The sequence below is a fragment of the Anomaloglossus baeobatrachus genome, chromosome 9 (genome assembly GCF_048569485.1).
Source record: "Anomaloglossus baeobatrachus isolate aAnoBae1 chromosome 9, aAnoBae1.hap1, whole genome shotgun sequence".
NCBI classification, from domain to species: domain Eukaryota; kingdom Metazoa; phylum Chordata; class Amphibia; order Anura; family Aromobatidae; genus Anomaloglossus; species Anomaloglossus baeobatrachus.
The window spans coordinates 73,043,255-73,065,102 of NC_134361.1; the positions used below are offsets into that span (position 1 = coordinate 73,043,255).

General features: G+C 48.4%; 1 protein-coding gene across 2 annotated transcripts in view; it reads left to right on the forward strand.

Moving 5' to 3' along the window:
* Positions 1 to 21,848, forward strand: part of FMR1 (fragile X messenger ribonucleoprotein 1) — a 149,902-nt gene that overhangs the window by 98,189 nt on the left and 29,865 nt on the right. For both annotated transcript variants that reach the window (XM_075323782.1, XM_075323781.1), the window contains 4 exons: positions 2,487 to 2,596; positions 11,159 to 11,245; positions 13,375 to 13,570; positions 13,739 to 13,915. In XM_075323782.1, the coding sequence (XP_075179897.1) occupies positions 2,487 to 2,596; positions 11,159 to 11,245; positions 13,375 to 13,570; positions 13,739 to 13,915 (570 nt within the window). The remainder of the gene's footprint in view (positions 1 to 2,486; positions 2,597 to 11,158; positions 11,246 to 13,374; positions 13,571 to 13,738; positions 13,916 to 21,848) is intronic.

Genomic DNA, 21,848 nt, shown 5'->3' on the forward strand with positions numbered 1-21,848 from the left:
TCATTCCATCAGGCACCTAATGCAGGTGCTGGGTCAGATGGTGGCGTCAATGGAAGCGGTTCCCTTGCCCAGTTCCATCTGCGTCCTCTGCAGCTGGACATTCTCCGCTGTTGGGACAAGCGGACTTCCTCCTTGCACAGGTTAGTGGCTCTGTCGCCACAGACCAGGGGCTCCCTTCAGTGGTGGCTTCGGCCCCTCTCTCTTCAGGGACGCTCCTTCCTGGCCCCGTCCTGGGTGATCCTCACCACGGATGCCAGTCTATCCGGCTGGGGAGCAGTATATCTCCTCCACAGAGCGCAGGGCACTTGGACTCCGTCCGAATCAGCCCTCTCGATCAATGTGCTGGAAATCAGAGCTGTGCGTCTAGCTCTCTTGGCCCGGTTGCCTACATCAACCACCAGGGTGTGACACTCAGCCGCCTGGCAACGTTGGAGGTTCAACGCATCCTTCAGTGGACGGGAGGATTCCAGGTCCACCACATCCGCAATCCACAACCCAGGCGTGGAAAACTGGGAGGCAGATTATCTCAGCCGTCAAACCGTGGACAGCGGCAACTGGGCTCTGCATCCGGCAGTGTTTCGGTCAATCTGCCGCACTTGGGGCACTCCGGAAGTGGATCTTCGCTCCCACGATCCTCAGGCCTTTGCAGCAGACGCGCTGGTTCAAGATTGGTCCCAGTTTCGTCTGTCTTACGTGTTTCCCCCTCTAGCTCTTGCCCAGAGTCCTGCGCAAGATCAGAATGGAGGGCCGTCGGGTCATTCTCATTGCTCCAGACTGGCCCTGGCGAGCTTGGTACCCTGACCTGCTCCATCTGTCCGTAGAGGTGCTGTGGCATCTCCTGGACCGTCCAGACCTTCTCTCACAAGGTCCGTCTTTCCGCCAGAATTCTGCGGCTCTCAGATTGACGGCGTGGCTCTTGAGTGCTGGATCTTGACTTCTGGTATCCCTCCTGAAGTCATCTCCTCTATGACTCGGGCTCGGAAGTATTCCTTGGCCAAAATCTATCACAGGACCTGGAGAATTTTCCTGTCCTGGTGTCACCTTTCCGGCCATGTTTCTTGGCCTTCTTCCTTGCCGACCCTCCTGTTCCTTCTACAGTCCGGTCTGCAGCTAGGACTATCCCTCAAGGGACAGGTCTCGGCTCGGCCAGTGTTGTTCCAGCGGCGTATCGCCCGGCTGGCTCAGGTGCGCTCCTTCATACAGGGCGCATCTCACATCACGCCGCCTTACCGGCGGTCTTTGGATCCCTGGGACCTTAATCTGGTCCTCACGGCTTCCAGAAACCCCCCTTTGAGCCTCTTAGGGAGGTTTCTTTGTCTCGTCTTTCACAGAAAGTGGTCTTTCTAGTGGCCATAACTTCCCTCGGGAGAGTCTCTGATTTGGCTGCACTCTTTTCGGAGTCCCCTTTTTTGGTTTTTCATCAAAACAAGGTGGTTCTCCGTCCGACTCCGGACTTCCTCCCTAAGGTGGTTTCTCCTTCCACCTTAACCAGGACATTTCCCTGCCTTCCTTTTGTGCGGCTCCTGTTTATCGCTTTGAAAAAGCGTTGCATACTCTGGATCTGGTGCGGGCGCTCCGGATCTATGTGTCTTGCACCGCTGTTCTTAGGCGGTGCACCTCTCTTTTTGTGCTGACCACAGGTCGGCATAAGGGCCTCTCGGCTTCTAAGCCGACCCTAGCTCGTTGGATTGGGTCGGCCATTTCCGATGCCTACCAGTGTACTCGAGTGCCTCCCCCGCCGGGGATCAAGGCACACTCGACCAGAGCTGTCGGTGCCTCTTCGGTTTCAGGCACCAGGCTACGGCTTAGCAGGTCTGTCAGACTGCCACTTGGACTAGTCTGCATGCCTTTTCGAAGCACTACCAAGTGCATGCTCATGCTTCGGCAGATGCGAGCTTGGGCAGACGCACCCTTCAGGCGGCTGTCGCCCATTTGTGAAGTTAGGCTCCGGATACTTCTCAGTTTTCTGTTTATTCCCACCCATGGACTGCTTTGAGACGTCCCATGGTCTGGGTCTCCCATAGGAACGATGAAGAAAAAGAGAATTTTGTTTACTTACCGTAAATTCTTTTTCTTATAGTTCCGTAATGGGAGACCCAGCACCCTCCCTGTTGCCTGTTGGCAGTTTCTTCTTCCGCGTGTTATCACCGGCTGTTGTCGTAGACAGAGGCTCCGGTTGTTCCGGTTCTTGCTCTATCTCTACTTGTGGGTGGCTACTCTCCTTCAGCTTTTGCACTAAACTGGCTATATTTGGTTATCCAGGGGGTGTATATGCTCGGAGGGAAGGGCTACACTTTTTAGTGTAGTACTTTGTGTGTCCTCCGGAGGCAGAAGCTATACACCCATGGTCTGGGTCTCCCATTACGGAACTATAAGAAAAAGAATTTACGGTAAGTAAACAAAATTCTCTTTTTTTAATAAATTTCAAATATATTTTTATGTTAAAAGATTTTGTGCTTTTTGTTTTTTGTTTTATTTTATTTCAGGAAAAGTCATTGGGAAGAACGGAAAACTCATTCAGGAAATTGTGGATAAATCGGGGGTTGTTCGAGTTAGGATCGAAGCCGAAAATGATAAAAATATTTCCCAAGAAGAGGTAGATATTCCCAGCTATCTTCTCAACTGAATTATTAAGTAGCTGATCGTTATGATTTTATTATATGATATGACAAACCTTGTGGAGAATATTGATGTTTGCAATCCTCTCATTGCCCGACGCAAGCCCCATAGTGTTCGGCCCAAGCCCCTTATTCCCCAGCGTGCTAGGTATAAGGCTAGTTTCACCCTTGCGTTCAGCGTAGTCCGTCACTATGGAGAATAGCGCAGTCCGTTAACGCACTGCGCTATTCTCCATAGACTTGTATGGATGACGCACTGTAACGCAAGTGTCAGCGTTGCATCCCCCGGACGACGCAGCGTCGTTATTTTGACGCTGCGTCGGGCGGAAGGAACGCAGCATGTAACGTTTTTTTGAGCAGCGGAATCCTTTGGATTTCACTGCGCATGCTCTCTCTGGCTCCCTCCACCCGTAACCAGGGTACACATCGGGTAACCAAGGAACCCTGGTTACTTGTGCCGGGAGCCCGACACTTCCCCGCTCGGCTCCGCTCCCTCCCTCCCTCACACACAACACACACACACTCTCTCACCTGTCCCCCAGCGATGCAGTCCCCGCGGCAATGACGTTCTCAGCCATGGCCCCGCTCGGCTCCACCCACTTCGCACTCCGCCCCCGCACACATTGTCGGCGACCGAACGATCAGCTGATCACTCGGCGGCCGGCTTCTGTGAGTGATCGGCTGATCACCCGGCGGCCGGCTACTGTGAGTGATCGGCTGATCACCCGGCGGCCGGCTACTGTGAGTGATTGGCTGATCACCCGGCGGCCGGTTACTGTGAGTGATCGGCTGATCACCCGGCGGCCGGCTACTGTGAGTGATCGGCTGATCACCCGGCGGCCGGCTACTGTTAGCGATCAGCTGATCGTTCACAGTAGTCTGCCGATGGTAAAACTGTAAAAAAACAAAACGAATTGCGTTGTTTTGCAGCATCCGTTGTGCCACTATATGCAACACATCCGTTGAATCCATCACACAACGCAGTGCAACGCAAGTGTGAAACTAGCCTAAGGTGCCACTCTCTTATACAAGATCTTTATATGAAGAGACCTTGAAGGAAGAAACAGAAGGTCTGGTTTCCCATAATCTGCTAATTACATGTAAATGATATGTGAACAAATAGCGCATCTCTATGGATTTCTAGATCATTTTATCCTTTGGTAACTCACTGAGGTCTCTCTTGGGTTAATGTGCATTTACACCTCACCAAATGACCGGCGGCACTAAACAACCATTGAACATCATCTTCTTGCTTATTGAGCGGCGGTCATTTAATCACTTGTTGACACACGCAGACCAATCTTCTGTAGTGGATTGATCTGTGCACATTTTGGCTGCCATTCTCTGCCGCACATGTCCTGTTTACACAGATTGGTGTGCTGCCGAGAACATTGGCCACCTCTATCCTGTTTACACACAATGATGTGCGGCCGAGAACAACGGCAGCCTATGTCATGTTTACTCAAAAGGATGTGCTGCCGAGAGCAATGGCAGCCTATGTCCTGTTTACACAGAAGGATGTGCTACCGAGAACAATGGCAGCCTATGTCCTGTTTACACAGAATGATAGGCTGCCAATGTTCTCTTTAGCACATCATTCTGTGTAAACAGGACATAGGCTGCCATTGTTCTCGGTAGCACATCATTCTGTGTAAACAGGACATAGGCTGCCATTGTTCTCGGTAGCACATCATTCTGTGTAAACAGGACATAGGCTGCCATTGTTCTTGGTAGCACATCATTCTGTGTAAACAGGACATGTGCTACCGAGAACATTGGCAGCCTATCATTGTGTGTAAACAGGACATAGGCTGCCAATGTTCTCTTTAGCACATGTCCTGTTTACACACAATGATAGGCTGCCAATGTTCTCGGTAGCACATGTCCTGTTTACACAGAATGATGTGCTACCAAGAACAATGGCAGCCTATGTCCTGTTTACACAGAATGATGTGCTACCGAGAACAATGGCAGCCTATGTCCTGTTTACACAGAATGATGTGCTACCGAGAACAGTGGCAGCCTATGTCCTGTTTACACAGAATGATGTGCTACGGAGGACAGTGGCAGCCTATGTCCTGTTTACACAGAATGATGTGCTACCGAGAACATTGGCAGCCTATGTCCTGTTTACACAGATGTTGTCCAAACGGAGGACAATGGCAGCCTATGTCCTGTCTACACAGAATGATGTGCTGCCGAGAACAATGGTCTTTTGTGCAAACCAAAAGATCATTTCACCCTTCGAATTATCATTTTGCTCATTCGTCAGGTGATCGGCAGTCTGTTAAGACTATAAAATAGTCATTAAACAAGCCTTCCTAGGAACTCTCATTCACGATGTTCATGCCGTGTGAGTGGCCCTAACCATAACACAGTTGTAAGGAAACAATGTGTAAGAACAACACCACTTCCCAAGGTCAATGATAATCTGCCTATTCATCCATTGCTTTCTAAATTCAGGATATAATGTGTTATATAAAAAAGATTGTCCATGCCTCTACTTCCCTGGAATATCACCGTGCCTCTCTTATACAGTATATTACAAAAATTAGTACACCCCTTACATTTTTGAAAATATTTTATTATATCCTTTTTATAGGGCAACACTGAATATCTGACACTTTGATACAATGTACAGTAGTCAGTGTACAGACTGTATAACAGTGTAATTTTGGTGCCTGCTAAATAACTCAACACACAGCCATTAATGTCTAAACCACTGGCAACAAACGTGAGTACACCCTTATGGGAATATAGCCAAATTATGCTCAATTAGCCATTTTCCCTCCTCTGAGTCATGTGACTCTTTAGTTTTACAATGTGTCTAGTGGGCATGGGAACAAGGTCTCCAGTGTGAATGGGGAGCAGGTGTGGTAAATTTGGTGTTATCCCTAACTCACTCTCTCATACTGGTCACTGGAAGGTCAACATGGCACTTCATGGCAAAGAATTCTCGGAGAATCTGAAAAAAAGAATTGTTGCTCTAGATAAAGATATAACCACACTTTCCACATTTTGTATCAAAAGTACTCAAAGGTGCATCTTATCAACTGATATAACCACTTATATCCTTGAGCCAAGAATATATAAATGATGCCATGCTTCTATAAAAATGTATACTTTATTTCATACAATTAAAACACATACATAGACATAATGGCACAACAGGGTAGAGAAAGGTACAACTGTAACTCCCACTGTTTAGGGGGAGGGTGGGTTGGAAACCAAAAAAGTTCCTCAGGTCCTCGCATAATACTTAGACTCATAAATGTAACAATTAATCAAATTTGCAGATATCAGTTTACCAACATGTGCATCCATGAGGGTCATATAGAGGAAAACCAGGGGTAGATTCCTAGTAGTGAGCTTTTCAACTAAATTATTTTACCAAAGTACTCAGTTACAATTTCATAGCTTTTGTGTGCGTCCCTAATAGGTACTTATTTTATCAGCACACATATAACAGTCTGCTCACCACCAGGAGGCACCCCTGTCCCTATATACCTAACTTAATCAGTTGCCTGCCTCCTGAGGAAGCCCTAGGCGGTGAAACACGTTAAGGCGCGGTGGGTGGTGAACGAATTACTCTGGTCATGTCTGTATGCTATTATATGACTCTACTTCATTACTTCTGCAGCTAAATGATGATTATTGTTATGGTATATTCCTGTGGGCTGCCTATATAGCTTGGTGTTATGCAAATAATGACTTCTGTAATCCAGCACTTCTCGATCTGTAAAGTTTGCAGGTGGGGGTAGGATTATGGTTCAGTATCTAACAGTGCCTAATGGTTTATACCTGTAAGCCTACTGAATTTTAGCAGGTGTGACTTTGAGGGGCTAATAAGTACTTGAAGCAGTGAATGTGTTAATGGGACTACTGCTACTGGATAAACCCTCCTGCAGCTTGCAGTTATATAACTATATACAAGGTATGGAGTTATTTTGCACTCTACCAGCATTTAAACTGATTAAGTTAGGTATATAGGGACAGGGGTGCCTCCTGGTGGTGAGCAGACTGTTATATGTGTGCTGATAAAATAAGTACCTATTAGGGACGCACACAAAAGCTATGAAATTGTAAACTGAGTACTTTGGTAAAATAATTTAGTTGAAAAGCTCACTACTAGGAATCTACCCCTGGTTTTCCTCTATATGACCCTCATGGATGCACATGATGGTAGACTGATATCTGCAAATTTGATTAATTGTTACATTTATGAGTCTAAGTATTATGCGAGGACCTGAGGAACTTTTTTGGTTTCCAACCCACCCTCCCTCTAAACAGTGGGAGTTACAGTTGTACCTTTCTCTACCCTGTTGTGCCATTATGTCTATATATGTGTTTTAATTGTATGAAACAAGTATACATTTTTATAGAAGCATGGCATCATTTATATATTCTTGGCTCAAGGATATAAGTGGTTATATCTAGATAAAGATAGCCTAGGCTATAAGATTATTTCCTACACCCTGAAACTGAGCTGCGGCACGGTGGCCAAGACCATACAGCGGTTTAGCAAGACAGGGTCCACTCAGAACAGGCCTCGTCATGTTCATCCAAAGAAGTTAAGTGCACGTACTCGGCGTCCTATCCAGAAGTTGTCTTTTCAAAATATACACCTTGCTGCAGAGGTTACGGGTGGGCGGTCAGCCTGCCAGTGCTCAGACCGTACACTGCACACTGCATCACATTAGTCTGTATGGCTGTTGTCCTAGAAGGAAGCCTCTTCTAAAGATGAGGCACAAGAAAGCCCGTAAACAGTTTACTGAAAACAAGCCTACTAAGGACATTGATAATAATCTTTATTTACAGTTAGGTCCAGAAATATTTGGACAGTGACACAATTTTCGCGAGTTGGGCTCTGCATGCCACCACATTGGATTTGAAATGAAACCTCTACAACAGAATTCAAGTGCAGATTGTAACGTTTAATTTGAAGGTTTGAACAAAAATATCTGATAGAAATTGTAGGAATTGTACACATTTCTTTACAAACACTCCACATTTTAGGAGGTCAAAAGTAATTGGACAAATAAACCAAACCCAAACAAAATATTTTTATTTTCAATATTTTGTTGCGAATCCTTTGGAGGCAATCACTGCCTTAAGTCTGGAACCCATGGACATCACCAAACGCTGGGTTTCCTCCTTCTTAATGCTTTGCCAGGCCTTTACAGCCGCAGCCTTCAGGTCTTGCTTGTTTGTGGGTCTTTCCGTCTTAAGTCTGGATTTGAGCAAGTGAAATGCATGCTCAATTGGGTTAAGATCTGGTGATTGACTTGGCCATTGCAGAATGTTCCACTTTTTTGCACTCATGAACTCCTGGGTAGCTTTGGCTGTATGCTTGGGGTCATTGTCCAGCTGTACTATGAAGCGCCGTCCGATCAACTTTGCGTCATTTGGCTGAATCTGGGCTGAAAGTATATTCCGGTACACTTCAGAATTCATCCGGCTACTCTTGTCTGCTGTTATCTCATCAATAAACACAAGTGACCCAGTGCCATTGAAAGCCATGCATGCCCATGCCATCACGTTGCCTCCACCATGTTTTACAGAGGATGAGGTGTGCCTTGGATCATGTGCCGTTCCCTTTCTTCTCCAAACTTTTTTCTTCCCATCATTCTGGTACAGGTTGATCTTGGTCTCATCTGTCCATAGAATACTTTTCCAGAACTGAGCTGGCTTCATGAGGTGTTTTTCAGCAAATTTAACTCTGGCCTGTCTATTTTTGGAATTGATGAATGGTTTGCATCTAGATGTGAACCCTTTGTATTTACTTTCATGGAGTCTTCTCTTTACTGTTGACTTAGAGACAGATACACCTACTTCACTGAGAGTGTTCTGGACTTCAGTTGATGTTGTGAACGGGTTCTTCTTCACCAAAGAAAGTATGCGGCGATCATCCACCACTGTTGTCATCCGTGGACGCCCAGACCTTTTTGAGTTCCCAAGCTCACCAGTCAATTCCTTTTTTCTCAGAATGTACCCGACTGTTGATTTTGCTACTCCAAGCATGTCTGCTATCTCTCTGATGGATTTTTTCTTTTTTTTCAGCCTCAGGATGTTCTGCTTCACCTCAATTGAGAGTTCCTTAGACCGCATGTTGTCTGGTCACAGCAACAGCTTCCAAATGCAAAACCACACACCTGTAATCAACCCCAGACCTTTTAACTACTTCATTGATTACAGGTTAACGAGGGAGACGCCTTCAGAGTTAATTGCAGCCCTTAGAGTCCCTTGTCCAATTACTTTTGGTCCCTTGAAAAAGAGGAGGCTATGCATTACAGAGCTATGATTCCTAAACCCTTTCTCCGATTTGGATGTGAAAACTCTCATATTGCAGCTGGGAGTGTGCACTTTCAGCCCATATTATATATATAATTGTATTTCTGAACATGTTTTTGTAAACAGCTAAAATAACAAAACTTGTGTCATTGTCCAAATATTTCTGGACCTAACTGTATATAGTGCCAACATATTCCATAGCGGGTTACAATTTAGAGGTTCATATATAAATAGTCATAAGTAACAGTTGTAGAAAATACAATAATTAAAGCAAAAATAATAACAACCCTTACAATCTACAATGAGGTGGGGGTGATAGAAAGTACAGGTGCTTATTTACAATGTTGGTCCACTTACCTTGAAAAAAATGGGGGTGAGACAAAGGATGCATAAGCCAATGACCAGCCAATTGGGTGCGGAGGAGTACTGTAACCATGTTCTGTGGTCTGATGAGAACAAACTAAACCTATATGATTCAGATGGTGTCAAGTTGTGTAGCATATGATTCAGATGGTGTTAAGGTGTGAAGACTAAAAAGACAAGTGTGTCCTGCCTACAGTAAAGCATGGTGGCAGGAGTGTCATGATTTGGAGCTGCATAAATGCTGCCGACTGTGGGGAGCTATAGATCACTTAGGGAGCCATGAATGTCAACACGTACTGTGACATACTGAAGCAGAACATGATCACCTTTGGAAACTGGGCTACAGAGCAGTACTCCAACATGACAATGACCCCAAACACATCATGATTAAATCTTATTGAGCATCTGTGGAGGCCTCCTCAAACGTAAAGTGTAAAGTGAAACGGAAAGTGAAAGTCTCTAACATCCACCAACTCCGTGATATCGTCCTGGAGGATGGAAGAGGATCCAGCGGCTCCTGTGCAGCTCTAGTGAACTCCATGCCCAAGAGAGTTAGGGCCATGCTTAAAAATAATGGTGGCCACACAAAATATTCACACTTTGGAGACAATTTGGCCATTCTTACTTAGGGGTGTACTCACTTTTGTTGCCAGCGGTTTTGACATTAATAGCTGTGTGTGGAGTCATTTAGCGGTCAGACCAAATTTACATTGTTATACAAGCTGTACACTGACTACTGTAAATTGTGTGAAAGTGTCAGGTCTTCAGTGTTGTCCCATGATAAGATATAATAAAAATATTTACAAAAATGTGAGGGGTGTACTCACTTTTGTGATATACTATATTATACATGGGCTGTTTCTGGTATTTTATGTGATTATGACTATTTGCAAAACAGTAACAATGCAGTGACATGACAAGAATCTTCAGAACTGATTATATGCTAAATATTTATGTATGAGATAGCCAAGATTATTGTCTGTAAAATGATGGTAGCCTTAAGGGTGCTTTACACACTGCGACATCGCTATCGATATATCGTCGGGGTCACGTTGTTAGTGACGCACATCCGGCGCCGTTAGCGATATCGCAGCATGTGACACAAAGGAGCGACGATCAACGATCGCAAAAACGTCACAAATCGTTGACACGTTGCTCCTTTTCATAATATCGTTGCTGCTGCAGGTACGATGTTGTTCGTCGTTCCTGCGACACCACACATCGCTGTGTGTGACACCGCAGGAACGAGGAACTTCTCCTTACCTGAGTCCACCAGCAATGAGGAAGGAAGGAGGTGGGCGGCATGTTCCGGCCGCTCATCTCCGTCCCTCCTCTGCTATTGGACGGCTGCCGTGTGACCTCGCTGTGACGCCGCACAAACCGCCCCCTTAGAAAGGAGGCGGATCGCCGGCCAGAGCGACGTTGCACGGAAGGCAAGTCCGTGTGACGGGGCCTAGCGATGTTGTGCGCCACGGGCAGGGATTTGCCAGTGTTGCACAACCGGCGGGGGCGGGTATGCTCGCTAGCAATATCGCAGCATGTAAAGTGCCCTTTGCACTTCGAGATGTAGCGGATGGTGAGATATGGAGCCTGAAAGTCAAAAGATCAAAACATTGTTACCCTTTTGCTTGTCAGTGTTCCTCAGCTCCAGTCCTCAGGAGACACCATTAGTGCATGTTTTCAGAATCTCCTTAATATTGCAGAGTGATAATTGAATCGCCTGCACCAGTGATGATTCCATCATCTGTGCAATATAAGGAAATCGTGAGAACACGCACTGATGGTGACCCCTGAGGACTGGAGTTAGGGGACACCGGTGTAGAGTATGACAACATATAATGTAACAGAAGCATGCAAATACTGACCTTGTGATCATTTACTTCCAGGGAATGGTTCCCTTTGTATTTGTGGGCACAAAAGACAGTATCACCAATGCAACCGTTCTGCTGGACTACCACCTTAACTACTTAAAGGTAACTCTTTGCAGTGTAATTCACATTCAGTGCTCGCTTGTGTTTTTGTTTTTTTTTCTTAGTGTCTAATTTCAGGTTTTGTCACTCAACATCCAGCCTGGGGCACGCCATATACAATCAATGCTGAGAATATTTTCTGATGGGGTTTTAAGTGATCACCTGACAGGAGGGGAAAACTCTTCTCTTTGTGGAGACTGACAAATCAATCTGGCTGTCAGTGGTGAAGAATCTTATAGCAGCAATGCTTCTCTGGGAAATATTCAAAGCGTCTCTTCAGGGGGGGAGGAAGGAGATGAACTCTGGTGCCACCTATTGGAAGTAGCAATCCTAAAAGTCAAAAGTGACCCTTTAACAAGCCTTTTCATATGACCTAGGAATTATGCCAGATCAGAACCGCAATTTGCAGACACTGTGTTTCGGGATGCTTGTCCCTCGTCAGTGCAAAGTATGAGATCTGATCTGGCTGAATGAGAAGCTCTAAATCCTAGATCACATGAAAAGGCTTGTTAAAGAGCCACTTTGACTTTTAGGATTGCTACTTCCAATAGGTGGCGCTAGAGTTTATCTCCTTCCTCCCTGAGGAGACAATTTGAACACCTGACCGTAGAATATCTCCATAAGTGTGCATGTTTGGGCAGGTAGACGAGGAGAACACTGCTCTTTAGACTTAGCGTTAAAAGAAAACATTTTTTTAGAACGAAGAAATCTCCACCATGAAGACCAGTAATAAAGTTTTAAGCAACTATATTAGTCACGTTATTTTACACGTGTCGCTGATGAGTACAGCTGCTGAACTGTATCATAATGAGTAGAGAGAGTGTGATCAGCTCGCAAGACCCAGCCCCAGCCGCCAAGTCAGTCATCTGTGGCAACTGGACCAGTTAGCTGCTTCTTACTTAATAGGATCCTAGGTTCTTCTTTTGATTAGTCGGCCTGCCTTGGCGTTATCGTTGCAGTGATAAACTAAAGCCCGCTTTACACGCTGCAGTGTATCTTACAATGTGTCGGCGTTGTCACGTCGTAAGTGACGCACATCCGGCATCGTAAGGTACATTGCAGTGTGTGACAGGTACGTGCGATTGCGATTGAACGGTAAAACGTTCATCGCACGCACATCGTTCATTTCTCTAGAATTGAACGTCAGATTGTTCATCGTACCCGGGGCAGCACACATCGCAGTGTGTGACACCCCGGGAACGATGAACAGATCTTACCTGCGTCCTGCGGCTCCCGGTCCACAATGCGGAAGGAAGGAGGTGGGCGGGATGTTTACGTCCCGCTCAGCTCCGCCCCTCCGCTTCTATTGGCCGGCTGCCGCGTGACGTGCCGCGTGAGCATGGGCTCTAAAAAGGTGTTGTATGTAAAGAAAATGTTCTCCATTCTGTGGGTCTACAGAAGTCGGACTGCCCTCGGATGTCATCTGAGTCTAGTGCGATGTTTCCATGCACCCATAAACTAGAATGGGTGCGTGCCATCCGATTTGCGCTGTAACTGATGCGGTTTTTTTTGGGGTGGGGGGGTTCTCATGCTGAATCTGCACAAGTAAAAAAGCATAACCACATAGTGTAATTTTGGGCTGACTGGTATCCAGCAAAACATTGGATAACACTCATCTAAGTTATATGCTCATGCCTGCAAGCGTCTTAGGACTTGTCTCCCATTGAGCACATCTGGGACGTCATTGGATGGCAATTGCATAGGAAGCTGCCAGAAGCAGATCTTGATGATTTGCCCCCTTGGTGCATTTAGCGTGGAAGAACATTCCACAGACAATCATTTATTAACCCATTTGGTAGCAGCCAGGAGTATAAGTATTTCTGCTTGTGGTGGTTTTACTCGATACTGAATAAATCGAGATGTCTAGAAAGTTTTGTTTCCATTTTTAATCATTGCACTCGGTAACATGTCCATCCATCCTGTGATTTCCATAGTTCCACAACTTTTCTTTCTTGGTGTAGCAATTTTAATGTTGAGTATTGAAATTCTTCACCACATCTTGTACTACGGGTAAGATTTAGTAAAGTAGGATACTCCTGTGAAAAGAGAGCCAACATTAAGGAGCCGTACATGTATGAGGCTTATTATACATATGACTATGTGCTGTTTGTCCTTATTTATGATCTCCCTAGGAAGTGGACCAACTCCGCCTGGAGCGGCTGCAGATCGATGAACAGCTCCGGCAAATTGGAGCCAGCTCGAGGCCTCCACCGAATCGCCCCGACAAAGAGAAGGGCTACCTGAGCGAAGACTGTAGTGGCATCGGACGGGGAAGTCGACCTTATAACAGCAGGGGGCGTAATAGGAGGGGGACTGGTTATGCATCAGGTAGGCCAGTACCTACTACATGCTGCATTCTGCACTTCTTTCCAGCACTTTCGAGTTTTCCATTTTTTTTTTCTTTATTAAAATTCAATAATTATTAATATCTGGAAATTTAATTATTTAACATTTAAAATGAAGTAATGATATCACCAGACATTATTTTTTTTGCAGGTACAAATTCTGAGGCATCGAATGCGTCAGAGAATGAGTCTGACCACCGAGATGAGCTCAGCGACTGGTCCTTGGCACCGGCAGAGGATGACCGTGATAATTATATTCGGAGGGGTGATGGAAGGAGGCGTGGCGGAGCACGAGGTCAAGGCCTGAGGGGACGTGGGGGGTTTAAAGGTAATTTTATTTATTTTTTTTACTTGTTTATAGTTTAAATTCGAGCACCCTTTCATTATGTTTTGGCTGCCCTTTTGATTTTAGAAACCGTATACCAAGAAAGAAAAGGAGTTAACAGTGTGCGCTACCGGTGAAAGAAAGATGAAGCAGAATGTGTAAACCAAGTAGTTTATTAAGGTCTATGCGTTTCAAAGTCACTTCTTTTTCAGGACCGAAACTACTACAAATGACATGCAATAAATAGTAGATTAATTTAAAAAAAAAAAAAAAGCGTGAAGGTACCCCAATGTCATTTGACAAAGCCATTAAGTTGAATAAAGTTATAACAAAGACTCCAAAGAGCATAAAAAACATTATATATTGTTTATATATATATATCTATCTCTATATATATCTCTATATATATCTCTATATATATCTCTATATATATATATATATATATATATATATATATATATATATATATATATATATATATATATATATATAATTATCTATCTATATATATATATATATATATATATATATATATATATATATATATATATACATATATATATATAATATAGAGAGAGATATAAGATATATCATATATAGATAGATATATTATATATAGATAGATAGATATATAGATAGATATACATGTAAAATATCTATTATATAATATATAATTTTTTTTATTTTTATATAATATATGCAGCTCTGCCAAAAATTAAGAGACCACTGCAAAATTATCACTTTTTCAGATTTTTCTCTTTATAGGTATATTTCTTTGTCGCTCCATTGGGAGACCCAGACAATTGGGGTGTATAGCTTCTGCCTCTGGAGGCCACACAAAGTATTACACTTTAAAAAGTGTAACCCCTCCCCTCTGCCTATACACCCTCCCGTGGACCACGGGCTCCTCAGTTTTATGCTTTGTGTGGAAGGAGGCACACATCCACTCATGCATTCTCATAATTAGTTATGTCGGTTGGAAGAAAAGAGGGCCCCCACGGGGCCCCCGGCATGTTCCCTTCTCACCCCACTATGTCGGCGGTGTTGTTAAGGTTGAGGTACCCATTGCGGGTACGGAGGCTGGAGCCACATGCCGTCTCCTTCACCATCCCTTATGCGGCTCTGGGAGAAGTGGGATCCAGAGCGGTCATCCATTTGCTGGGACCGTGCTCCATCCGCAGCCCCTGGTGGAACCTGCCGGACCGGAGCCTCTTCAACTTCAGGGTCCGGGCCCTGCAACTTATATATATATCTGTTCGGTCAGGCTGTATACCCTTTTCCCATATACCCTCAGTGGTCACTCTCCTAGGAAATTGAGGAGGCCGGTGGACTTCCGCGCCGACCGTGCCTGCTTGTCGGGCGCGGCCTCAAATTTAGTCCCCGGCTTCACCGCGGCCTAGTCGCGAAAATCCCGGGCCTGCCTGTCAGGGGTAAGGGCGGGATTACCGACATGACGTCGGATGTGAGGGCTGGAGCATCCTGGATGTCTTCCTCCTTCCTCACTGACCACTGTGGGGACCCCAGATTCCCGCTCTTTGCTGGCGCCGCCCCGGCCCCACTCCTCCCCTTAGAGCTCCGGCGGCCATTTTCTTGCTTCTGCCGGTGGATGCTTCTCAGTGAACAGCTCTGCAGCTCCGGGGGATCCACGACAGGGAATCTGGAGGACACACTCCGCTCGTTAGCGGTCGGTAAGCCACACCGGTCACCCGGTGCTGGTCCCCCTAGGGTGCCGGAATAGATACATACACATATATATATATATATAATAGATGCACTTCCTGGGGAAGATGGTGGCAGCTATAGAGGCAGTGCCGTTCGCGCAATTCCATCTACGGCCACTCCAATGGGACATTCTCCACAAATGGGACACATGTGCGGCTTCCCTCGACAAGAACGTCTCTCTTTCCCTTGCAACCAAAACATCACTTCAGTGGTGGCTCCTACCTACATCTCTGTCGCGGGGAAAATCCTTCCTACCCCCAACCTGGGCTGTGGTCACCACGGACGCGAGCCTTTCAGGCCCCTGTGCCGTTCAGATGCGCTCTTTGTCCTTGTCGCTGGTTAGACAGAGACTTGGAGAGGCATACAAGCCACAGTGTTTTGCACTCACTATGAAATTTGGAGGATCGGTGATGATCTGGGGATGCTTCAGCAAGGCTGGAATTGGGCAGATTAAACGTATGACTCAAGCTGCATACAAGGTTATCCTGGAAAAACTATTGCTTCCTTCTGCTCAGGCAATGTTACCCAACTCTGAGGACAGGTTTTCCCAGCAGGACAATGCGCCATGCCACACAGCTAGGTCAATCAATGTGTGGATGAAGGACCACCACATCAAAACCCTGTCATGGCCAGCCTAATCTCCAGACCAGAACCCCATTGAAAACCTCTAAAATGTAATCAAGATGAAGATGGATAGTTACAATCCATCAAACAAAGATGAACTGATTATATTTTTGCCCCAGGAGTGGCATAAGGTCACCCAAAAGCAGTGTGACAGACTGGTGGAAAGCAGCCAAGACGCATGAAAGCTGTGATTAAAAATCATGGTTATTCCACAAAATATTGATTTCTGATCTCTTCCTGAGGTAAAACATTATTAGTATTGCTGTTTTTAAAAGATTGTTTTCTTGCATTATTTGAGGTGTGAAAGCAATGCATTGTTTTGTTTTCTTTATCGCCTCATTGGGGGACACAGAGACCATGGGTTGTGGGCTGCTGCCACTAGGAGGCGACACTAAGCAAATCAAGGAAAACTCCTCCTATGCAGTACACACCCACCAACTGACAATTGGTCCTCAGTTTAAGCTTAGTGTCCATAGGAGGTGGACACACTTGGGGCTGCTCCCAGCCCCTTAGGTTTGTATTTTTAATTTTCTCCCTTTTTCGTTTCAGACACAGCTCGTCGGGCGACAGGGTGTAATCGCTCACCCTGCTCTCCCCCCTAGAGACCGGTCACACAGAAGTGGGGTCCGTCCGCCACTTCCGTTGTCCTCCGTGTCTGTCTGGCAGGACCCTACCCCCCTAACACTCTCAAGACTGTTTGGGGGGCATCCGCACAGAGGGACAGGCGGATGGTCCTTGCCCCCCTCCCCCTGCACGCTCGCCCTCCACAGCCGGCCTGATCAGGGAGGGGAGACGAAAAATCACCGGAAGATACTCGTCTCCCTAAGTATTTCCCAGGAGGCCAGGATCAAGCCAGGATCTGGAGGACTATCAGCCTTCGGGACAGGTACCCATCCCTTGTCCCGGGCCATGGGGGGCTCCGTTTAAAAAAAAAAAAAAAAAAAAAAAAAAAAAGAGGGAAAAGAAGGGATTAGGACCCATAGCATCGGCTTACCCCTGGTCAGATCCCCCTTCACACAGGCTCTGCCCCCGCTCCTGTCTTCGGCGCCGTACTCCAGCTCCCCCTGCGGTCTCATCCAAAAATTTAGCCCCCGGCTTCTCCTCAGGCCTAGCTCCCGGCCGGCCACGCCCCCTCCCGGCCGGCCTATCGAACGGGTTCTTCCTATCCAGCAGGCCAGCCCGCTCTAGCAGCCACTCACTGCAGGCCTCTGCGCGCTCTTTCTGTCCACTCCCGGCTCTCCTTACATGGGGAGCCACCATTACAGCCTGAGACGCTTCTGGGCAGCGGCAGCGTTCCGGTGCAGCTCCCCACAGACTACCCTGCAGCCCTCCGGAGCCCCCACCTCTGCTCCCTCAGCCTGCAGCTTCAGGACACAGCGCCGGCTTCAGACAGCAGCATCAGCACTCACAGGACGCCAGAGTCTGGGTAAGCTCTGCCACTGGGAGGCAGCTCCTTCCCCAGTCCCCATCCTCCTGGCATCCTCTGCTCTGTCCCCTCTCTCTCTCTCTCTCTCTCCTTCTCTTTCCCTGCTGTCCCATGTCCAGCACAAGAGCGACCCGCTCTCAGCCACAGGCCATAGTGCTTCACTTCGCCTGCACCTCTTGTCTAAAGAAGTTTCCCTCAGGGCAGTCCTCCCCCATCTGCCTAGCCTGTAGCACCCCTACCATGACTACTACGGAGCCCCCCACCGCCCGTAACGAGGACTCGGCCCCCATACCTGGTTGGGCCTCAGCTCTCTCTTAGTCCGTGGACAACCTAACTAACATGTCTCAATCCTTAGCCTCGGCCATAGAGCGTCTGTCCGCCTCCTCCTCTGGAGTCCCCCCGGTGACCCAGAGCGAGTCTGAGCCCGCAGCGCCTCCAGCCCGGCAGGGCAGAACTCACAGGAGATCTAGGAAGCGGTCCCTCTCGGGGTCATCCTCCAGCTCCCCTAGCCCTGCTATGGCCGCCAGAGCATCACGCTCGCTGTCTCCTGCCTCTTCTGCGGCAGCCCCAGATTCGGACCAGGACTCTGCTTCTGATTCCGATCTGGACTCTGAACATATCTCCAAGCTGACCAGTATGATGGACAGTCTGGTCATTGCGGTCAATCAGACCCTAGAGGTGAATGATGTTGATCCGGCTCCTACCAGTCAAGAAGCTGCCAAGAACCTTTGGCAACCACAGGGAGTTTGAGGATGTTTTCTCCAGACAGTGGGAACATCCCGACAAGCGTTTCCAGAAGCGCAAGCGGGCACAGGTCCTTTATCCCTTTCCATCGGAGCTTCTTCAGAAGTGGTCAGTGGCCCCTTCAGTGGATCCTCCGATTTCCCGACTCTCGTCCAGCACTACCCTGCCGCTGTCTGATGGCGCCTCCCTCAAGGATCCCTCGGACCGGACCATAGAATCCTTAGCCAGGTCGGCCTTTGAGGCCTCCGGCTCTGCCATCACCCCAGCCTTTGCAGCCACCTGGGTTTCCAAGGCTGTCTCCGCCTGGGCAAAGCTCCTTCGGCGTGGTATCCTGGCGGACGCTCCCAGACCCGAGCTGGCTGATCTGGCAGATCAGATCGCACATGCCGGAAAATATCTAGTCGCTGCGTCCCTCGACTCTGCTGCTTCCGCCGCCCTGGCAGCCGGCAACATTACTGCAATCCGCAGAGCCCTGTGGCTAAAAGCGTGGAACGCAGACTCCGCATCCAAAAAGTTCCTCAACAGTCTCTTCGGAGAAAAGCTGGACAAGATCATCTCAGAGGCTACGGGGGGGCAAGAGTACCTTCCTCCCCCAACAGAGGATCTCCCGTGCCCCTCCAAAGCGGCGGGCTTTGCCCTTTCGCCCCTTTCGTCAATTCTCTACCAACACCAACACACGTCGGGAGCGGTCCCCAGCACGGCAGGAGAGACGGAAGCCCTCCTTTAAGGCAACACCCCACTGGCGTTCCCGTGGCCAGCAGCCCAAGCCCTCCAGCTCCAGATCCAACAGATTCTCCTCTGCATGACTGGGCCCCCGTCCCCGGATCCTCATCCAGGGTCGGCGGTCGTCTCCGCATGTTCAGAGGCACGTTGCTTTCCGTGATAGACGACGCCTGGGTTCGAGACATCGTCTCTCACGGCTACAAGATAGTTTTCTTCGCTCCCAGGCTCACGCTTCGTCAGGTCCAAACCCCCCAAGGATCCCTCCCTCATCAAGGGCTTCTTCGCAGCCATCCAGTCCATGCGAGACTCCGGGGTCATCACCCCCGTCCCCCCTCAAGACAGATTCCGGGGTTTTTATTCAAACCTCTTCGTGGTACCGAAGAAGAATGGCACAGTCCGCCCCATTCTGGACCTCAAGCGCCTCAACAGGCGGGTCCGTCTCCGGCGATTCCGCATGGAGTCTCTGCGCTCAGTGATAGCGTCCATGGAACCCGGGGAGTTCCTTTGCTCGGTGGACATCTAGGACGCCTATCTCCACATCCCGATCTTTCCAGCTCATCAGAGATTCTTACGCTTCGTGGTTCAGGAGCAACACTTTCAGTTCACCGCTCTCCCATTCGGGCTCTCGACAGCTCCCAGAGTCTTCACCAAGGTGATGGCTACTGTCATGGCTATCCTTCGGACCCGGGGAATTCTAGCCATCCCGTACCTGGACGACATTTTGATCAAGGCTCCCTCGGCGGCGGAGTGCCGCGACAGTCTCAACATCACTCTGGATACTCTAACCCGTCTCGGCTGGTTGATCAACAGACCAAAGTCATCTCTGATCCCGGCTCAACGCATCTCATTCCTCGGCATGATCTTCGACACCACGCAGGCGAGGGTTCTTCTGCCCAAGGACAAGCTCTCAGCTATCCTCAAGGGTATTTGGAAGCTCCAACGCGCACCCCGTTGCTCCCTTCGGTACTGCATGAGCATTCTCGGGAAGATGGTGGCGTCAATGGAAGCGGTGCCCTACAAGTCAATTCCATACTCGCCCTCTTCAGGGTCTCCTTCTAGCGGCATGGGACAAGTCTCTTCACTCCCTGGATCGGCCAATTGCGATCCCTCCTCGAGTCAGACAGTCATTGGAATGGTGGAAACGCTCTCCCCTCATCCTCCAAGGGAGATCATTTCTTCCCCTTTGATTGGAAGGTCATCACGACAGACGCCAGCCTGCTAGGATGGGGAGCCACATTCCAGGACCTCACAGTTCAGGGTCGCTGGACCGAGCCGGAAACCAAGCTTCCCATCAACATCTTGGAACTCGCCTAGCTCTCTTTCACTGGAAGGCTCTGCTTCGCGGACACCCAGTTCGGGTGCAGTCCGATAATGCAACCACTGTGGCCTACATAAACCATCAGGGTGGAACACGCAGCCGAGCGGCGATGAGAGGGGTATCTCAAATCCTCGACTGGGCCGAACAGAACATCCCAGCAATTTCGGCGGTCCACATCCCGGGTGTGGACAATTGGGCCGCCGACTTCCTCAGCCGAGAAGGCCTCGACGCGGGAGAGTGGTCCCTCAATCCCAGAATCTTCCAACAGATCTGTTCCAGGTGGGGGACCCCCGACGTGGATCTCCTGGCCTCCAGGTGGAATCACAAGGTGCCCCAGTTCGTCTCCAGAGCAAGAGACCCACTGGCGCTCGCAACGGACGCCCTAGCGATCCCCTGGTCGCAGTTCTCTCTGCCGTACCTCTTTCCTCCGCTTCCGCGTATTCCCAAGCTAGTCAAGAAGATCAAGGCGGAAGGAGTTCCGGTGATTCTCGTGGCCCCAGATTGGCCCCGTCGCCCGTGGTACGCAGAGCTCGTGCACCTTCTCGCCGACGTTCCGTGGAGACTTCCAGACGTCCAGGACCTTCTCACTCAGGGGCCTTTTCTTCACCAGAATTCAGTCGCTCAATTTAACGGCATGGCTGTTTGAAGCCACAGTATTAACTTCCTCGGGATTCTCAGAAAGGGTCGTCCAGACAATGATCAAAGCACGGAAGCCTTCCTCTTCCCGCATCTACCACCGTACGTGGAAGGCCTATTTCCGCTGGTGCGAAGCTAACCAGGTCACAGCCATGACCTTCTCCTTGCCAGTTCTGTTGTCCTTCCTGCAGTCTGGTCTGGATGCTGGGCTAGCACTCAGCTCTCTCAAAGGTCAGGTGTCTGCTCTTTCCATTCTCTTTCAAAGGAGGATTGCCTCTCGCTCTCAGGTTCGCACATTCATTCAAGGGGCTGCAAATTCGGTACCCCCCGTTCAGCCTCCGGTGGAGCCCTGGGACCTCAACCTGGTTCTGTCTGTTCTACAACATTCCCCCTTCGAACCTATGCAGGAGGTGTCTCTATCGTTCCTCTTTTGGAAGGTCGTCTTCTTAGTTGCCATCACGTCAATCAGGCGGGTATCTGAACTAGCGGCGCTTTCCTGCCACTCTCCCTATCTCGTCTTCCACCAGGATAAGGTAGTCCTCCGTCCGGTACCGTCCTTCCTTTTGCCCGAACCCTTCGCACCCTCGTGAGGTTCTTCTCCACAAGCTGGACTTGGTCAGAGCTCTCCGTTTGTACATTTCCAGGACGGCTCAATTCAGACGGTCGGATTCCCTCTTTGTGCTTCCGTCCGGCCCGCGCAGAGGCCTACCTGCCTCCAAGTCCTCCATTGCGCGATGGATTCG